Here is a 20,466-nt window from a genome sequence, read left to right on the forward strand (position 1 = left end):
GGACTTCGAAGGATGCAGCCTATTCATCCTTCGAAGGACGCACCATGTAGCCTTCGTAGGATTTCCTAATTGCGCAACCAGGTGTTCCCGATTACCGCTCCTTGCGCCAAGCAACTGTGCGAGAGTACAGCTGCCATCCTGATCATTCATTTGTTATAATTGAATAAACAGCTATGGATCCAGAATTGGCTATTGTCATTTTTTTGTTTTATATTTTACTGACACGGTGAGGATGTTTCAGTCATGTATTTTTGGCTTTAATAGCCAAGATCATGGCCAGAGCTGGTTTGCTGCGTCCCAATTCAGAAGTTGCTTCATGAATTACCAGATTACACTTTAAACTGTTCAAGTATTGGGTGTTAACTTACTTAAATAATGTAATGAAAAGAAAAGAAAACATAGGCATACATAGGCATATACAGGTTCAAATGTTCACTTATGTCTTACCTTGATTCGATTTTGCAGGCTAGTGTATTCTTTTTATTATGTAGCATAAATGGACAATATAAATGATGAAAATGAATATGGTAAATATATCATTTCTACCGCGTATTATGGAGGGAAAAAAACCCTCCATCTGTGGGAAAAAAAAAACAATCCGTGGCGACGGTTGTGCACTCCGTCCCTTCAGTTTATAAACTGTACTCACAATATTTTTTATGTGTAAACATAAATGTATAAAAATACACAATTTTATTTGTGAAAACTCACAATAACAAGAAAACGTTGTGCTTTTGTAAAATAAAAGAAAACAATCAGTCGTGCTTTCATGATCTCCGTGAACTGGAGCGCGCCTCAAAAATGAACTGAAACAAAATATAGCCTCCTATACAAAGCTTGAAATGTCCACTTTTAAACGAACAAATTCGAATATAATTTCTTGGTTCTAATTTGGCCTTAGAAAATCAGTAAAATCGATTTTTTTTCCATATTAATTTGTGAATATTTCAAATATTTAATAAAGGGGAAAAAAGTCCTAAACAAAAATCTCGAAATACGTCAATATTTTTTTTTTTCGCAGCATTTGGTGTAGGGCCTACAGTTCAAATTCAAATTTTGGTGCTCAACTTTGCGTTTTAAAAATAGCCTAACAACAGTTCATTTTTCGTTTTTCAATTACGGGTTAAAACAAGAAAAACGAGTGGACGCAAAAGTACACGGGCCTTATATTATTAAATATTTCAAATAATGTATTTGTAGAAAAAGTTTGATTGTCTTGGGCCCGTATGCGTCCATTCGTTTTTGCACAAATAAAAGTAGTTGCGAATGATGTATTATTCTTTTCTGTATGACCAGAAATGATAGAGTAGCCTATTTTAAGTTGTTTCCACTGTTAATAGAAAAATGCAAGTGTCCGCGCCCGCGCCTCCGTACTATGCAGTGCGCGCTCCACACTCCGCACAAACTCTTGGATAGGCCTATGCGTCAAAATCTTGTGTTTATTTATGATAATCTTAGCCCTGTATTATTACTGTCTAACCTGTATTATGACTGACATTTGACGAATTGCTTTGTTCCTTTTTTTGATAAAAGCGGCTTCGTAGCCTAAATGTAGGCTACTAATAATAATAATGATAATTATTATTATTTGTGTTTATAATTATAACTATAAATGAGTTCACTGAAGACAGTAATATGTTAATCATAAAATAATTTATGAATGTTTTATTTTTATATAATAAAACCTAACCTTGTGTTATATTTATTTTTTATATGTAAAGTCTTTTTTGCTTTTCTATTATACTGAGCTTTTTCCTCCCAAAAAAATGGACTTTAAAGGTACAAGCCTAAATGTCGTTTTTTAGAAAATTCAAGAAATTATCCATTTAAAAAAATTAAGTTTAAACACAATGCAAAGCATCCCTTATAAACAAGTGGCCAGGTTGAATCATCGTGGGCACGATTTGTTAAACCGAGGGAACAGTTTAAGAAATCGTGAGTACAGTTTATAAACTGAGGGGATGGATTGCAAAACTGTCGCCACGGATTTTTTTTTTCCCCCCAAAGGGAGGGAATATTGTTCCGTGAACGCACAAATTACTTCCTTTTACACTGAAATGACTTCCTTTTACACAGAAAAGCCTTCCGGTTGCACTGAAAAGTTCACGCACATCCACATATGAAATCACTCGCATATACATATATACGCAACTAAAGCATGCATCCACGTTTTATTTTGTATGTATGCACGAGTGTTTTATGGATGTGTATGCGCGTATCGGGTTTATATGTTTGTGCAAGTGTTTATAGGTGTATATGCATGGAAGTTTATATGTATGTGCGAGTGTTTATAGGTGTATATGCATGGAAGTTTATATGTACCGGTATATGCAAGTATTTATAGGTGTATGCGTGCGTCAAGTTTATATGTATGTGCAAGTTATTCACAAGTATATATGCATTCATTACTAACATAATATGTATTGGTATGGATTTCATATTAGTGTGCATGTGTATTTCATATATGTATTTTGAACATCCAATAGTATACATGTATATGCGAGTACTTTATAGGTGTATATGCACGTGTGTTATGTATGTATTGATAAGCTAAGTTTGATTTAAATCCTACGTGGCGCCTCATACTCCTCGCCCCTCTGACCTCCATCCTATGACCCGGAAACCGATCAAGCACACCCATCTTGAAGGACATCTCAATTCTCTAATTGTACCGCGAGGAGTCGAGGAGTGAGGAGGCTTCCTGAGGAGTCATGAGCGAGGATATATAGGTGTATCCTATGCGGAAGTGTTTTATCGACTAAACGTGACGCAGGTATAAATTCTCCTCCCCCTTCACATCGGTCACAATCATTTTATTTTATACTTTACCCTTGCAGTTTATATAAACCACACATCTCACATATTTAAACAGGGTATGTTGCTTTATTATTATTTATTATGAATTTCTTAAATAAACTTCAACAACATAAGGGCAGATCCTTTGAGCGCTGCTGATGACGCTGTTACGCTCAAGTGATCAAGTATTCCAATGTATAAAAAAAGCTTTCATTCGATTCCACCGTCCTCATTTTCTTTCCTTGCACCCTTCCCTCGCGTCCTACAGGGGGTGGAGCTGAGACGCGAGGAAAGGAAGCGAGGAAAGGAAACGAGGATGCACAAATAAGAATTGAGAAGCACCCATAGTGCACTCAAATGCCATACACTATATAGGGATTAGTGAATGAGTGACACAGCTACTGTGTTGCAACCGTCTATATGTTCGAAACTCTCATAACGGCTCTGGTTCGCACTTAGTAGGTACCGCCAATTCAAGTTCAAAACAAAGTGCGCGCTCTACTGTGATTGGTGGCTCATTTGACTAGTTACGTTTTTATCCACTCATAAATAAAAAGGAACGACTGATTTTGAAAATGTATTAGAGTAAAAAGTAAGATATTTGACTTTAAAATGTAGTGGAGTTAAAGTAAAAGTCTCCCCAAATTTAAATACTTCAGTAAAGGACAGATACGCAGAACGCTGCTTAAGTAGGCCTACACAGTAACGAATTACATTTACTTCGTTATAGCCTAAATAATATGTGTAATGTTTTGAAGTTAAACAAGTATAAACAAGCATTCTTGCGCTGCATTTAGTGTGCCATCATACCATACACCCAATAATGTGCATCTACACTACCATTCAAAAGTTTGGGTTCTTTAAGATAAAAAAGAAAAGTTTTTTTAAATATGTATGTATGTATGTATGTATGTAGTGTGTGTGTGTGTGTGTGTGTGTGTGTGTGTGTGTGTGTGTGTGTGTGTGTGTGTGTGTGTGTGTGTGTACATTTAAAAGTAGTCTCTAATGCCAAGACTGCATTTATTTGATGAAAAACAGTAATATTGTGAAGTATTATTACTCCAGTCTTCAGTGTCACATGATCCTTCAGAAATCATTCTAATATGCTGATTTGGTGCTCAAGAAACCGTTCTTTCTTATTTGTCATCAATGTTGTGCTGCTTAATATGTTTGTGGAAACCTGTTTTTTTCAGGATTCCCTGATGAATTCAAATTTAAAAAGAACAGCATTTATGTGAAATAGAAATATAACATTATACATATCTTTACTGTCAATTTTGATTGCTGAATGAAAGTATTTCTTTCTTTCTTTCAGAAAAAAAAATCGTACTGACTCAAATCTTTTAAACTGTAGTGTGTCTTTCTTAACCTGTTCATAATACATATTTTACATGCGACGTGTAAGAAAACTTTTAGGCAAGGGGAACTTTAGATCTGTTTAAGCTTTACAGCCATTTTTCATCAGACAGTTAAATTAATTGAATACAACAGTGAGTACTTTTGTCTCAAGAGTTCCAGAAAGGCGTTTTAGCTTTGCTTAGCTTATTTTTCCCACCAGAGGGTTTTTAAAAACCCTAATAGGAAGATTTTATGATAGTGTATTGACAGATAGACGCTTGAACACGTTAGTTCCCATGGTGACTTTACAGAGGCACGTTTAAGTTTGCATTGTGTTTCACAGCCTTGAAGGATGTCTTTCAGGAAGACTCTCACTGTTCATTTCTGTCGTTCTCTAAGAGTTTCTATTTGTCTCTCTCTATATTTTATGCCTTCAGATTCAAACGCTTGTTGTAGATGTAGCTTGCTGCTATACAGGGATATTCAAGATGGTCAACTAGTCATCCGACTTTTCAGAAGTGAAAACAACTAGTACATGTATAGATATTTTTTAAGATTAACTGTGATATTTTTTGCGGCAGGACTTTAAAACCCTCTCTAAGAGGCTGCATTTATGAAGATTCTAAATGAATCCCTTTTAGTGTGTTGTCGACTCGTTAAACTTTATCTGAGTAGTTGCAATTCTTTTACAGCCATCAAAACACCACTTGTGTAACAAAGCACCCTCAATTATAAATTAGACAATTACAGACTTCAAATTGTCTGCTGTGAGCACTGAGCACAGGTCTTGCCTTTTTTATGAGGACTGTTATAGCAGTGTTTTCCAAACCGATTGCTGGAGGCACACCAACAGCACACATTTTGGATGTCTCTCTTATCTGACCCATCTATTTCAGGTCTTGAGCTGCATTTAAAATCGCATACTGTTTAGGCTCTTCATTTGATTTGAAACTTACTTCACAACCATTAAACAAGTATGTGCAATTTAGTATGAATATGAAGCAGAACTGCTAGTCCTATGTAGGGCTGTGGGATTCTGGAGCCTATTTCAGCATCTCATATTGTGGATCCTAATTATACAATTATAACTAGTGTTCCTGTAGCTCACACAGTAACAGCATGGCACTTGCAATGCCAATGTTATGGACTGATTCTGATCAAATGCACAAACCGATTAAAATGCAATACAAGTCGTCAAGTCAAATTTATTTTTATAGCACTTTTGACAATATACAGTTTCAAAGCGGCTTTGCAGAAAATCATGATGTTATTGTTTATAATATCTTCATATTTTCATACCTTATAGTCATATTTAGCATATAAGAGCTGATCCTTAATACAGTTTAAATTTTGCGACTATACAAGCAATCAAACAGTTGAGATATGCTATAGCATATATGCATATAGTGTATATGCCCCTCGCGAGTAATATTGTAGGCTATTTATGCGAATATACTTATTTATCAAACTTTATATAAAGAGCTATATAATATATACTATAGTTACATAATTTAGTTACATTATTCAAAAAAAAAAAAAAATCAGCCAGTTGAGATTTAGTAGGCCTATTTATCGCTTTAAGCAAGTGTACTGCATCTTAATGTGAATGTACTGTAGGTATCTAGGTAATTTTGGATATATTAGTTATTATTTAGTAGTATGATACGCTATTTTGGATTATGGTGTGTATGCATATAAATGTCTTCAAATACTTTTTTAAAGGGATAGGTCATCACCGTCATCATTTTACTTCCCTTCATGCTGTTTCAAACTGAATGAGTTTCTTTCTCCTGTGAAACACAAAAGAAGATAATTTGAGGAATTTATTTTCTTTTTTTTGGTCTATACTGTACATCGAAAGTCAGTGCAGTCTAAAACAACATTTTTTATAGACAAAAACAGTTTAATATATTCAAATATTCATCAAAATTTTTTTTTTTTGTGTTCAACATGAGAATGACATGAGGGTGAGGAAATGACATCCCCCCCCCTTCATTTTTGGCTGAAATATCGTTTTAAGACTAGTTGTTAAGACAACTCATTGACTAGTCATTAAAAATTTTGTAGTTTTTAATGCTAAGGTATATAAAAGGCAACAGGTATGTGGATACAGCAGAAGTCCTGTTAAGTGCAGGGAGGCAGGGATGGAGCTGTAGCCCCAGCATCAATTTTAATTTTCTTCTCCTCAAAAGGCCCAGAGATGCTGAGAGCCACTCTGGCGTCAAGATCTCCCACAGACAGAAGATGAACTAGCAGGCTCTTTTAATTTTAATCCGGAGAAGATGGAGAGTTGAGCCCTGCCCTCTCTCTTTCTCAGCCTCTGGCACTCGTGTCAGTGAGGAGATCATTGTTCTTTTCGCTCCTTGCTTTCATTCGACTCCCTCTCAAGTCCCCCTAAAACCCTTCATCCCTCCACCTCAATCAGTTCTCTGTATTTCTAACAATGACTCGTAATTTAAGCGACTTCACTCGGTGTGTAATCAAACCGGCTCTTTTCGTAAAGGGTTGATTGTGTCTCAGGAGGTATAGACACACATATGGCTGATAAACAATATGGCTAATGAAAAGACCATAAGGATTCCGTGACAAGGAAACAAAGCCTTGTGAATGAATATGCCAGCTTTCTAATTACAGACAATTGACATTTCCGAGTCCTCTGGGGTATCGATGCCGGGCTGACAGTAGCAAATGCCAGTGCAGAGAACTTCTCCATTACAAAAGATATTCGCTTCTGTGTTTGTTGAGAATCTAATCAAACAAATTTATATTCATGGCTGGTGACCTAAGTAAGTTGATTCGCAGAATTTATGTACACAAGGGAACGAGTCGTTTAAATCGGCACGCTTGTAGTATCAAGGACATTTATAAACCTCTGTTGTCTCTCAGCCATTTGTGTCAGGGATTATTAATGCTTATTATAGATGAATTTAACTGTAAATTAGCCCAAATGCCTCCCACAGCGATGGCGGATTCAAGACTTGCACCTGGGTGTAGTGTCTTCATCATGAACATTTGTTTTTTCCAGTTTAGTTTATGAGGTTGTCCATGAAAGCCTGTGAGGATTTTAAAATATGTTAAGTGAAGCAGTAGAGGAGAGAAAAGATGGAGGATTTGCAATGTGAAAAGTTAATAAAGTGGTCATGTGTGAGAACAAGACCCTGTTTACAGATTTGGATTGAAGGATCAGGAGTTCAGTTTGTACATTTAGTATTTCTGTGTTCCTCAGCTATTTTAGTGAAGTACTTATTTTACCTGACTGTGTGTCACATGAGTTGTCTCTTTGTTTTTATGCTCACCAAGGCTGCATTTATTTGATCAAAAAATACATCAAAAACAGTGATACTATGAAATATGATCACAATTCAATGTAACTACTTTTTATTTTAATATATTTGTTTACTCCTGTGACGGCAAAGCTGAATTTTCAGCATCATTACTCCAGTCTTCGGTGTCACATGATCCTTCAAGAATCATTCTAATATGCTGATTTGCTGCTCAAGAAACATTTTATATCATTATCAATGTTGAAAACATTTGTGCAATACTTTTTTTCAGAATTCCTTGAATAGACAGCTCAAAAGAACAGTATTTATTAGATTTTTTTGTAACAATGTAAAGATCTTTACTGTCACCCAATTTAGTGCATCCTTGCTGAATAAAAGCCAAAAAGTCTTATTGACCCACAATCTTTGAACAGTAGTGTATATTTATGCATTTGTCCAAATTTCTCGAATACACTCACTATTTTTTAATCCAGAAATAACCAGCAAAATTTAAACCCTTGTTTTAGCTGAGTGCTTGATTGACATTATGTGTGTGTGCGTGCGTGCGTGCGTGTGTGTGTGTGTGTGTGTGTGTTAAACTATCTCCAATGTGATTGATTGAATCTCAACCAACAGTGAGAACAACTACTAGCATCCCAACTGTCAGCAATGACACAAGATTGTCTCAAACTCGAGCATCTTAGAGAATGTGCTACACATCACTAGGCAACAGATGACTATTTAGCCACAGAAAATTGCAGAAGGACTTTCTGCCACTGCCATTTCTACAACATTTCTCCTTTATTGGAGACCATGCAGGTTATCCAAAGCAACTGAAACCACTGCTGAATTTTGAGGCCTTAAAACCCATTAGACTCTTTCACCCCCTTTATGAGGTCACAGTAAAATCGTCCGTTCTGCTCCCACCGCACCTATTCAATACCATACACCCTTTTACGATGCTTTCCAGATGTCTAAGAATGACGCCATACAGTCCTAACGATCTGTTCATTCATTAATTAACTCAAGCAGCCCTTAATATGCAAACATTTCTCCTTTTTTAATGGCTGTGCTATAAAATAAAACTGTAATTTTGTCAACTGGGGCCCCTGTATGAGAAATCTCTAAAGACCAACAAATCTTGAAAGATTGCCATAGAAAAAGCAGAGATTATGACCTCATTAATAAGCATTAAAGGCGAGCAATGCAAGCTTAAGAAGTGTGTCTCTGTGGACGTGTGGGATGCGGGTGCGTTGAGCTCAATGTATCTGAAAATTACCCTTCGGCCTCTACCAGCAAACTCCTTTCTGCTAGTATTGCATTATGCTAAGTCATTGTGGCTAATTACTCTCTTCCTGATGGTCATTTCTGTAAAAAAAAAAAATCCAAAACAGAGGGCTATGTTCTTGTCATTTGCACAGTGCAAGGAACGTTAATTAACAATTTTCTACTAATACCCCCATTAGCTATAACACATGATGCTAGCCAGACTGGGGTTGATCTTTGACTTTCAGTTGAAGTCTTAGAATTTTGTCTCCAGACAACGGCCATCACAGACTGTTCCAGCCATTTGGATAATGGCTTCTTTATCCCCAAGTATAGCGGATGCTTGTTATGAACAGGATACTTTTTTTGAAGAAGGTGAATAAACATTAAGAAGCCTTGTTTTTCCACTAAGGTCCATTAGCTGGCCTTAACTTTAATATTTGTTGTTTACACTGTGCATACAAAAACACTACATGCTAAATAGTCACCGTAATGCAAGCTGCATTATATATTCATGAATATCGTTGGTCTCCTCTCTCTCTTTGACTCTAGCACTTTTTTTTCTGCTGGGTCCCGCATGCATGTTTCGATTATTGTTTAATTCCAATGTTATGAGCCGAATGTAATGATACGGTGTTGACCGGTCAGAAATTAATAGCTTGTTGCGTGACACTGGGAGAGTGGTAAAATTCACCATCAATTCCGCAGGCTGTCCCCAAGTTTAATTACCGTTGGAATGCTGACTGGTATTTTCATTATAGCAGGTTGAAGAAGGGTCAAAGTAGATTTGCAAACGTTCACTTTCTCCCCCGGCAACATTTTATCAGGTGCTTGAAATGCTGAAATAATTATATATCAAGCTGAATAAATAATTGATTCTATAATAGCCCCTTTCTTGTCCTCTTGTGAGACCCGACCTGAATTTCTACCTCCCTCACTCTGGGCTCATCTGCTTTATTTTAATTGAGTTTATTTGGATAGTGCTCTATCTTTCTGTCTCTCTCCATCTGTCATCCCGAATACTGCATTAAAAATACATATTATAACAGAATTTTCACATGTTTTAAAAAAAATGCTGTAGAAGAGTTGGAATCGGATAAGATTAATATTCCAGTCAGGATTTTTAGCTGATCTTTATTATTGTTTACGGATTGAGGGATCTATGCAGAAGTAACCTATAGAAGATTTCTTAATAAACTCTCTAAGCTCATCAAAGTTTAATAGCAGTTTAGATGTGCTGTTGGGGGAATTAAGTCCAAAAGGTTACAACAAGTTGCTTCACTAACACTATAAGAGTGTCTGTCTTGTTGTTTTTAACATAATTGTCAGGGGTTGTATTCCTTAATGGTGAATGCGAGGTAAATGTGTGTGTGTGTGTGTGTGTGTGTGTGTGTGCACATGCTGACATTATATCTTGTGTTTTGCTGGCTGCGTGTGCGGCAGACCATTCTAGTGCAGGGGAGCGGATGGAAGAGAAAAGTCCACATTGAATTAGCTTCCATCACTGTGCTCTAATGCTGTATAATGGCTGCAGACATCTCATGGGTAATAGCTCAGGGATTACAGAGAAGGCATATTGCTCTTAGTGACACCACTAACCTTATTAGAGAGAGAGAGAGAAAGAACGAGAGAGTTCGATGTGAATTTGCAGTGACTGGAGCCTGAAGAGATGTATTATTATAATAGAAAGTACCTGATCCAAATTACAGTTATTTACTGTATCTTGTGTACATGATGACAGCCACGTTTTTTCCCAGTCTGTGGCATTTCACACATGAAATGTTCAACTAAACATGTACCTCATGAATTGTGCTTTTAATAGTGTAGAGGTGTTGCGTAACCTAAACATAGCCTTTTTGCATGCGTTGTTATTCATTTCCTTTATTAACCTTTATTTAACTAGGCAAGTCGCTTAAGAACAAGTTCTTATTTTCAACAACAGCCTGGCAGGAGAGTTAAAATCTCCTGAAAGTCGTACACATACACATTAATTTAAAACATTTACAGGCTGTAATAAAAACACCCTAGTAGTTTTTTAAATGCAGAGATTTAGATTTATATCTCTAATTTCAAAGTCATTTTATTAGCACATTCCAATCATTTGGAGCAGCAAAACCAAAAGTGGAACGACCAAAAACTGTTTTCTTCCTAGGGAAAATGATAAAAATGAGATGATCTGGTCTCCTTTTCAGTTGCTCACGTTCGACGTAGTCGATGTGTCGACTGATTGGGATCACGCTTAGGGAGCCTGTCATCTTCGAGTACTGTTAAAACGAGCCATTGCACATTTGCGTACTGGTAAATGCATCACACAGTCCGCCCCCGCGGCGCAGAAGTGGATGCACGCACTAGTTGTCTTACGCACTAGTTGTCGAGGTCTCTGAAGAGTGTTGTTATATTACAACGAGCGAATGTGTCGGTGCTTCTTCACGATGTCTCTCCCGGTGCTGGTGGTTCTACAGCACGAGGCAGCGGTGGTCGCAAGCCTTCTGAGCTCTCAACTGCTGTTTTAACAGCATCACAATTCTATGTAAAAATTGTGTTTGTTTGTCTGACAGCCGATTGAGGGCGAAGGAAGTGAGTGCTTCACTGGTACAGGCTGCACCTTTCCTGTCAGTGATGCCGCGATCATTCCCCTATGTGCTCCGTCACTGGTGAGAGTTTTTCATTTCCTTAAAGAGCAACACGTGTGCGCTTGCGTCTTTTTCAAGATTTCATTCCACCCCTGCGTTTCTGGTTGCGGTCGTTCCCTGTTCCTCTCTGACGGTCACAATTTTGCTTACAGCACGCTGAAGCAATTTTTGTGGACGTTTCATGTTCCCATTGCAGGAATATGACTGTCGCGGTGTTGAGATCGAGACTCGCCTTCGTCCGCGAAGCTGGAGTCCCCATTACCATGCCCCACCTCCGGCTGCCATGTGGGATGGGTGATCGGAGGATAGTGATGGATGTCTCGCCCGGTAACCATTCCCTGTGGGCTCCTCACTCCTCCATCACACCGCAGACGGTGGAATTTCCTGTTGAACGTGCTGGTCCCTCTGTAATGGACCGATCAGCTGTTTCAAATGGGGTTCCCCCAGAGGATAGGATGTCAATAGCAGCATCGGAGGAAGAGCTGGCCTCTGGAGACGACTCGGCTGCGTTATCTCCCTCTGGAAGAGTTGTCAGCTATGCTGAAATGGGCCGCTGAGGCTGCCGGGCTCGAGTGGAGTCCTCCACCGTGTCCTGTTCAGTCTCGGTTGGAGGATTGGTATCTCGGGGTGGGCCGTGCTGGTTCTCAGCTCGCCGCCCCAGTGCCTTCCTTTCCCGAAGTGCTTAGGTGAGCACCGCACTGCATCCGACCTCGCCCTCCGGGGCATCAGTGTCGTGGCTTGCGCGATCGGTCTGGCGATGTGCACCTTGGTGGTTCAGGAGCGCCATCGTTGGCTCAACCTCGTTGATATGGTGGATGCGGAAAATATTCGGTTCCTGGTCTCCCCAATTTCCCAGGTTGGGCTGGTTGGCGATGCGGTGGAGAACTGCGCCCAACAGTTCTCTGCTGCCGAAGCACAGACGGAGGCCATCCTGCACATCCTGCCCCGGCGGCCCGCTGCTGCCTCCACCCTGTTCCCCTGCTGCCGGTCCCGCTGGGCCTCCGCAGCAGCCTCCCGCCAGGCCTCAGCATGGAGCCGGCCGCAGTATGGACACAGGAGGATTCTTTTGGAGTTAATCACCGATCCAATCCCTCCCTCCGGGTGAGGGCCAGGTGGAGTCTTCATTTGTGTGTGTGTCTGTTCCACGGCTGGCTCCCAAAAATGCGGAGCGAGCGGTACCCACACTTCAAAGGAAGAGCAAATTCCTCTGTTCCTGGGACCCAAGAGGGCAAGTCTGGCGGTGTGCGACGCAATGCAGCCACTCCCTCCAGCCGATATGAAGGCCGGCTTCTATAAGCCCGTACTTCATTGTACCCTAGAGAGGTGGGTCACGACCTTCTTGGTCCTGTGTTAGTTGAGACGGGCCCTTTTTCGAAAGCCTCCATTCAATTTGTTACACAGAGATGCATTTCCAAATGCTCTGTCCCCAAGATTGGTCTGCAGCGTTCGACCTGAGAGACATGTACTTCAGATCTCTATCCTACCACACCACAGGCCAGGCCTGTGTTCATGCATTTAAAAGGTGTGAAGTATCAGTACAAAGTCCTAACCTTCAAGTGCTCATAGCCAGTTGGGTCCTCAGGTCAACTGGGAAAGAGTAAACCGCTTCAGCACTGACTTTATGGCCGAATCCCGATGTTGCCGTGGCAGAGCGGCACGCTCCGTGTTAAAAGCACCCTTTGTGCTTTTTTCAGTTGCTTATAAACATATTAATGGCAAAGGTGTAATTACACTCTATTTAGCACAAACAGGGCTACCATAATATGTGAGCAACATGTATGTACATGTTTGTATTTTTGAGGGAATATTGTTTATGCATGGTTATTGATAAAACTAAAAATTTAAGTTTCCGACATAAGGCCACAAAACACATACTAAATATGTGTCCACAATACTTTTGACTAATGGATGTTGTGGCCTTAGAATTTGTAAAACACTTTTTGTTTGGAAAGGCAATATTCGTGTGGGCGTGAATGGTCGAACCCCTATCATCAATAATTCACACCTGATAAGACAATGACTGCATAATGAGCCTTTCATTCAGGTGTGTCACAAGAAAGAATGTGAGAAAAAAAAGAAAAAAAAATATATATATATATATATATATATATATATATATATATATATATATATATATATATATATATATATATATATATATATATATATATATATATACACACACACACACATTGCCGTTCAAAAGTTTGGGTTAGGTACGATTTTTAATGTTTTTTAATGATCCTTCATAATATTTCACTATATTACTGTTTTTTGTTGTATTTTTAATGAAATAAATACAGGATTGGTGAGCATAAGTGACTTATTTTAAAAACATAAAAAAATCGTACCGAACCCAAACTTTTGAACGGCAGTAAATATATATAATCCAAATATAAATGAAAGTCAAAAGCACATTTTTAGTACATTGTCATACCTGGAAACATATCCTGTTCAAATAGGCTATATGGGCAATTCTACAGAATTTGTTCAAAGTTAGAGTTGGAAACATCTTTAAAAGAAAATTGTCTTTTCCCATAAATTTCTTATAAAGTATTCTTTTTTAATAGTACCCTTACATTGGAACAAACACTATAACAACATCTTAGTTGATGAGTTGATTTATCCTCGACAATTTGTCTTGAAATGTGTATGAATTGCCGTTGGAATGATTGTATTTGTTTAAGATTATTGTTGAATGATCAAATCAAATCAAATCAAAAACAACATTTTATTTGATGTCTATTTTAGAATTAAAACGTTATAATCTTTCTTTTAGTTCAGGTGTTTTCCCTTAAAAGATGAAGACTGCTAAGATAATACCTATTTTTTAAAAAAGGAGATAAACATGAGTTTAATAATTATCGACCTGTTTCAATACTTTCGCAGTTTTCTAAAATAATAGAAAAATGGTTTACTCATAAATTAGATTTATTTTTGGAAAAAAATGATTTACTTTTTGACTATCAATACGGATTTCGATCCAATAGATCAACTGCCCTTGCACTAATTCATTTAACTGAAGAAATTCTTGCTGCAATGGACAAAAAACAGTATTTTGTAAGTATATTCCTGGATTTACAAAGGGATTTACAAGCGTTTGACACTGTCAACCACAACTTATTGTTGACAAAACTACAACACTATGGATTAAGGGGTCAGACATATAAATGACTTGAAAGCTATTTAAGTAATAGAAGCCAATATGTTCAATTTAAAAACTATAACTCGGACTGTAAAACTGTTGTATGCGGAATTCCCCAGGGTTCAGTAATTGGCCCTAAACTTTTTATATTATTTATTAATGATATATTTGAGGCTTCCAAAGACATTCATTTTTTGTTGTTTGCTGATGACACAACTGTGTTTAAGACTGGGACAGATTTAAATGAATTAATGGCCACTATTGAAAAGGAAATGGTAGAATTAAAAAAATGGTTTGATTATAATAAATTGTTTCTAAATCGGGATAAGACAAATTATATGGTTTTTGGAAAAAAGGGAAAACAGGGATGCACAAAATTAGTTATTGAGAATGTAAATATTGAATGTGTCTCAGAAATCAAATTTTTGGGAGTTATCCTAGACAGCAAACTTAGCTGGAAGCCTCATATTGAGCATATCAAAGGTAAAGTTAGTAAAAATATTGGTATTCTTTATCAAGTTAAACACATACTGGATGAAGCTTCATTACAGCTTCTATATATAACCTTAATTGTTCCATATTTAACATATTGTATCGAAGTGTGGGGTAATGCTTGCACCAGTTATACAGAAAGGCTTTTCTTACTTCAGAAGAAAGCGATAAGAATTGTGACTTATAAAGGTTTACGAGACCACACAAACAAACTGTTTATAAAATTGCAGACCTTGAAATTAAAAGAGTTGGTCAAATTTAAAATACTACAAATTATGTGGAAGGTGAAAAATAATTTGGTGCCAATACATATTCAAAACAAATTCATGCTAATTACAGACAGTAACAACAGAAGAAAAGGTAATTTTTGTGTACCATATTCACGCACCTCACAAAAACAAAAAGGGTTTCTTGCAATTGGGATCAATTTATGGAACTCTTTGGACATTGTGCAAAAAACATGTAACACGATTGTTCAATTAAAAAAAATGTATAAAAAAAATGCTTTTAGAAAATACGAAGGCAGTGAAGCATAAGAACCAATGTTTGACAAATTTTAAATTGTTAATTATTTAGATTAGTAATATTGAAGTAATATTGTAGCCTACCTCGATTAAAAAACAAACAAACAAAAAAACGGCGAGCCATCTGTTTTGTGTCAATTAAGATTATTGAAAAAAGAGGCATGAAATTATAAGACTAGGTCTTCCTCATGCTCCTATTCAGCATTGAATGTTATTATTTTGTTGTTGATGTGATTAATATTGTGTCGGTAATAACATCATGACTGAATAAAGAACTTGAACTGAAATAATCTATCCAAAACTACGAAATGTTGTCGAGCGAGTGTTCATCTGTAACATAAACAACAGCGCCCATATGTGCCCTTAATTCATTCACACACAGAAAAGTGATTAAAATTTAAACAGTCTTTTTGCGTTTACAGATACTATTCCATATCGTGATTAGAACAAAGCACAAGAATAAAAAACTTAGTATTCACAATTCTCGGCTAGATCCGTTTCTCCTCGAAATGAAAATAAACCAGCACATGTTCTGAGGTAAATGTCCCAGATTATTCCTCACAGCCTCGCAAGACGAAATAGTACATTCATCTGATGATTAAATTTGGTGTGTTATCGAGTTTATGAGGGGCGTTGACACGTTTGCATATGTTGCCTCAGATCATTTGCGTTTGAATAGCATGCATTCTCCGTTGGCGTGTCAAATTAGCAGAATAATGAGCTGAAAGAACAGCTGACACCTCTCTTTTTTATAGATTATTTAAACAGAGAATAAAACAAACTTAAATGATTATAATGATATATTGCTCATGCCTGGGTGAATAGTATTCGCTGAGCTTTGTTTAAGTTTAGAGACGTGCTCCAGAAAAAAAGTTGACGGGGACAGAGAGGCAGAAAGCACACCCTGTTTATTTTCTTTATTTTACAAAAGCACAATGTTTTATTTCGATTGTAAGTGGACACATAAAAAAGTAGAAATTCAACAGTTTATTTTTTTATATTTCTTAAGTCTGTATGACCAGAAATGACAGTATTTTAAGTCTATTTTCCTGCTATATGAAAATAATTGAGCAAAACTCGCCAGTGCGTTTGACGACTTCAGAGGGTTAACAATCCTGTTTTTAGAGAAACAGTTCTCCTGCTTGATTGGTCTCTATCTAGAGGGTAGGGACTTGCCACATTAACGAATCGGGCCGGCTAACTCTCAAGATATTTTAGACCCCAGCCTGGATATATGCCCAAGGTTCCTACCTCTCCTACGGGACCAGGTGGTGAGCCTGGAGGTGGAGGAGGCAGACCCAGCCCTGGCTTTTCTCTGTCCTTCCGCTCCATTGCAGTTATACGTGCTCAGAATGCAAAGCCTGGACCTCAGACCAGCTCTTGTCTTTTACGGAGACCAGGAGAAGGGAAGGCTGTTTCCAAGAAGGGGTTGGCCCACTACATGTGGTTGGGCAAAGTGAAGTTTCATAACTTTATATATTTAGGCTATTTAACTTTAACTTTGTAGCCTATTAGAGAGCTGACTTATGTTTGACTGAAGTGTTTGCTTTACTTCTCATTGTATAGCTTCTATTGTATATCTTCAGTATATTTCGTGTTGTTATGCAGTGAAGATAATCAATGTGCGTTGCCTGAATCACATTTGTGTGGCCATTAATATGTTTAAGATTTTTTTTTAAATGAAAAGAGGCAGAGTGGTGTTTTATTACATATTTCGTTTTATTGTTGATGAAAAGAGGCAGAGTTGTATTTTATACCATATTTCCATATCCAAAGAGATTTTCCATACCATATTACTGCCTAAAATATACATAAAGAGATAACCGGAGTAGCCAGAGCGTGCTGAGTGAAGCGATCAAGAACGCAGCTGTTCCATTTGCAGAATAACCGGACTTGCCAGTCAAACTTGGCAAGTCTGAACTACCAAGGACGCAAGTCCGAAGTTTGCGTACTTGGTATTGAGAAACGGCCCATATGTGTATTTATCCACATTACCTCCCTTCAGGCAGGATGTGGCTTCCACCGCATATTCCTTTCCAACGAAAGAAAACGCTTTCTCAGTGGTCTTGTGGATCAGCAGTGACTTCCCTGGCCTAAGCCCTGTCCCTTCTCCGCATCAAATAATGCGGGGGGATCAAAATGCTTTTGTCTAGGCACTGGAAGGTGGCAGCACTAGTGGCGTTTTAATTGGGATCCCAAACAGTCGACAATGCCGAACGTGAGCGACTGAAAGGGAACGTCTCGGATACGTATGTAACCCTCGTTCCATGAAGGAGGGAATGGAGATGTAGTCCCGTCGCAACTATTGCTGGACCACCGCTGACTCAGTTAGGCTCAGCTCCTTAGCGAAAAAACAACTAGTGCGTGCATCCACTTCCGTATTTATACCCGCGCCGCTGGTGCGGAGTGTGTGATGCATTTCACGCATGCCAATGTGCATTGGCTCATTTTAACAGTACTCGAACATGACAGGCTCCCTAAGCGTGATCCCAATCAGTCGACACGTCAACTACGTCTCCATTCCCTCCTTCAGGGAACGAGGGTTACATACATAACCGAGACATTCCTTCACAATGGGAATAACAGCATGTCTGACCTCTTAGTCCATACATCTGCAGCACACACATTGTTTGCCTCTCTAGAGCTTGTAGTAACACAACTAGATAGATACAACTCCAGCTATTTATCCTTGTCTGTTCAAATAGCTACTTTCAAGTGAGGAAAATTACTCTGAGATGTGGTTGTGGTTTTTAAAAAGTGGGTTTCTTTCAAAAAGTGTTGGTGTAAATATGTGCCTGAGTTTAATGGAGAGTGAGAGAAAGAGATATAAATGGCAAAAACTCATTGAAAGCAAGATTGTAGTTTTTGAAAACTGCATTGCCAGCTGGTTTAATCGTCTGGTCATCTGAATTGGATAATTTGTTCCCTGCCTGAGATTGCTTATGTGTTATTATGAGGATATTATTTCACTCTTTCTTTTCGCTGAAACTTGTGTAGAATGTCCATCACAAGTGTGAAATGGTTTAATTTACTCTTTCATTAATTGCTTTGGTGGATCTCAAACTGAGCCACACGAGGGGTTACTGAATAGCCGGTACTAATCTAAAACTCCATTAACTCAAGCCAGGGGATGATTTCTGATTACACGACGGGCAAATCAAATAAAACACTTATTTTTCTGTTAATGTTTGCCTTTCATCGCTCACATTTATGTTTTGTTTTTCTGACACTTCCATGTGATATAGCTGGGAAATTATGCAATAATATATGTATGTATATATATATATAACATTTCACTATATTATAACTATATCACATTAATTTTCTAAAGAGTGAGGGCTGAGCAGGGCAAGTCAGGGTTGTTGTTGCTGTGAATTTGCAAATGTATTCTGGGTAGTTGCAAAGTTAAAAGAACCCACCCCAGGCCCCTCATTCACACAGTCAGTGTTTGGTATTTGGCAACTGTATTTTTTAAATAGATGGTGTGCCTTTGTTATTGTGTTTTTTTTCTTTTAAACTTTTGTTTTGTTAACCAAAGTTCTACATTTATAATATATACTTTTAAAAAATATATTCTTAGTGCATTTGGAAGATTTAAAACTAGATTTTTTCTAGTAAACTAGATACTTTTAATGAACCTTTTTTTTAACTCATTTGACTGGCAACTTAAAAAAAAAAACGCTGGTGGGGAATTAACTTCAGGTGCTGATTAACTAAATACTCATCTTGTTTTGGCAAAATGAGCTCACTAAAAATCTGATTTTTTAAAATTTACATTAAAAATAAAGTTCTTTTACGTACTAAACACAGCATTAGATGTGTACAGGGGGGTTGGTGAGCTAATAGAATTTTCCAAGCAGTGTAAACACTGCTTAGGTACAAGCTGTTTAATGCACAAATACTCTTGCAGGGATGTTTTCCTTTCACTGGTTAGAAGATTGCATTTGTGTCATCCATTGATTAGCATCTTGTTTTGGTATCACTTGTTATACAGCAGCCATGAAAAAACGAGGAACAACAGGCGATACTAGGACCAGATAAATGAGGGTGTTTCCCTGGATACGTGCTGTAGGAGACAAGGATGCAGCCATTTGGGGAATTGGACTTGTAATGATTGCCATTATTAGCCATTCTTTGCATGAACACACAATTTGTTGTGTTTTTTTATTCTTAGACGTTTGTTGAAATCTTGAACAGTCTGACTAGTTCAGAATTTAAATTCTCTTTTCTTTTTCTTTTTTCTTTTCTCTCTCCATTACAGTGAATAAGCACAAACCATGGATCGAGACGTCCTACCATGGTGTCATCACAGAGAACATGGACACAGTACTGCTAGACCCTCCCCTGGTCGCATTGGACAAAGATGCCCCTGTCCCTTATGCAGGTATACGACTTATCTAACTTACTACACAGCGCTCTGGAATACTCTATTCTGATTGGTTGTGTTAGGGGTACAGGCAAATGTGGCCGTTGTCCCTGACAACCAATGTCTTACACTGTGCATGTCTCACATGTTTCATGTTTCTCGTTTCCTTTTTCTTGTCATGATCAAATCAATTTACTAGGATCAATATTTCATGTCCATTATATATTTATTAGTTAAGCTACATTGTAATAAGTGAAATGTTGTACATTAAGATGGTTATTATATTAAAATAAACACCCTTGACTTTAGAATTTATTTTTCCATTAATGACATTCTGACTGTATATTTTTACCTTTCTAATTAAATAGTACTTTTTTTTCTATCACTGCATAATTTTTAAAAATTTTAGACAAGATCTTTGTCTAGTTTAGACGTGACCATATATCATTATATAATAAATCAAGGATCATATAAATGTATTATTATTATTTGTAACACGGTCCTGTGGAATATTATAATTATAGTAATATAATACTGATTAAAAATTTTCCATAGTTTTTTTTTCATATAATTATATATTTAAACAATAATTTATTCATAACCATTTTTAAAACAATCCCCTTTTAAGTCTTTAATATGTCCC

At 37.5% G+C, this 20,466-nt stretch overlaps 1 protein-coding gene across 1 annotated transcript in view; it reads left to right on the plus strand.

The window, feature by feature from the left end:
• Positions 1 to 20,466, plus strand: part of clstn2a (calsyntenin 2a) — a 265,852-nt gene that overhangs the window by 82,090 nt on the left and 163,296 nt on the right. Inside the window, exon 2 of the mRNA XM_077233060.1 lies at positions 19,719 to 19,841. Coding sequence (XP_077089175.1) covers positions 19,719 to 19,841 — 123 coding nt within the window. The remainder of the gene's footprint in view (positions 1 to 19,718; positions 19,842 to 20,466) is intronic.

Source organism: Siphateles boraxobius, unplaced genomic scaffold (assembly GCF_051911475.1).
Source record: "Siphateles boraxobius isolate OS27281-9 unplaced genomic scaffold, OSU_SipBor_1 1, whole genome shotgun sequence".
In the NCBI taxonomy this organism is placed as follows: domain Eukaryota; kingdom Metazoa; phylum Chordata; class Actinopteri; order Cypriniformes; family Leuciscidae; genus Siphateles; species Siphateles boraxobius.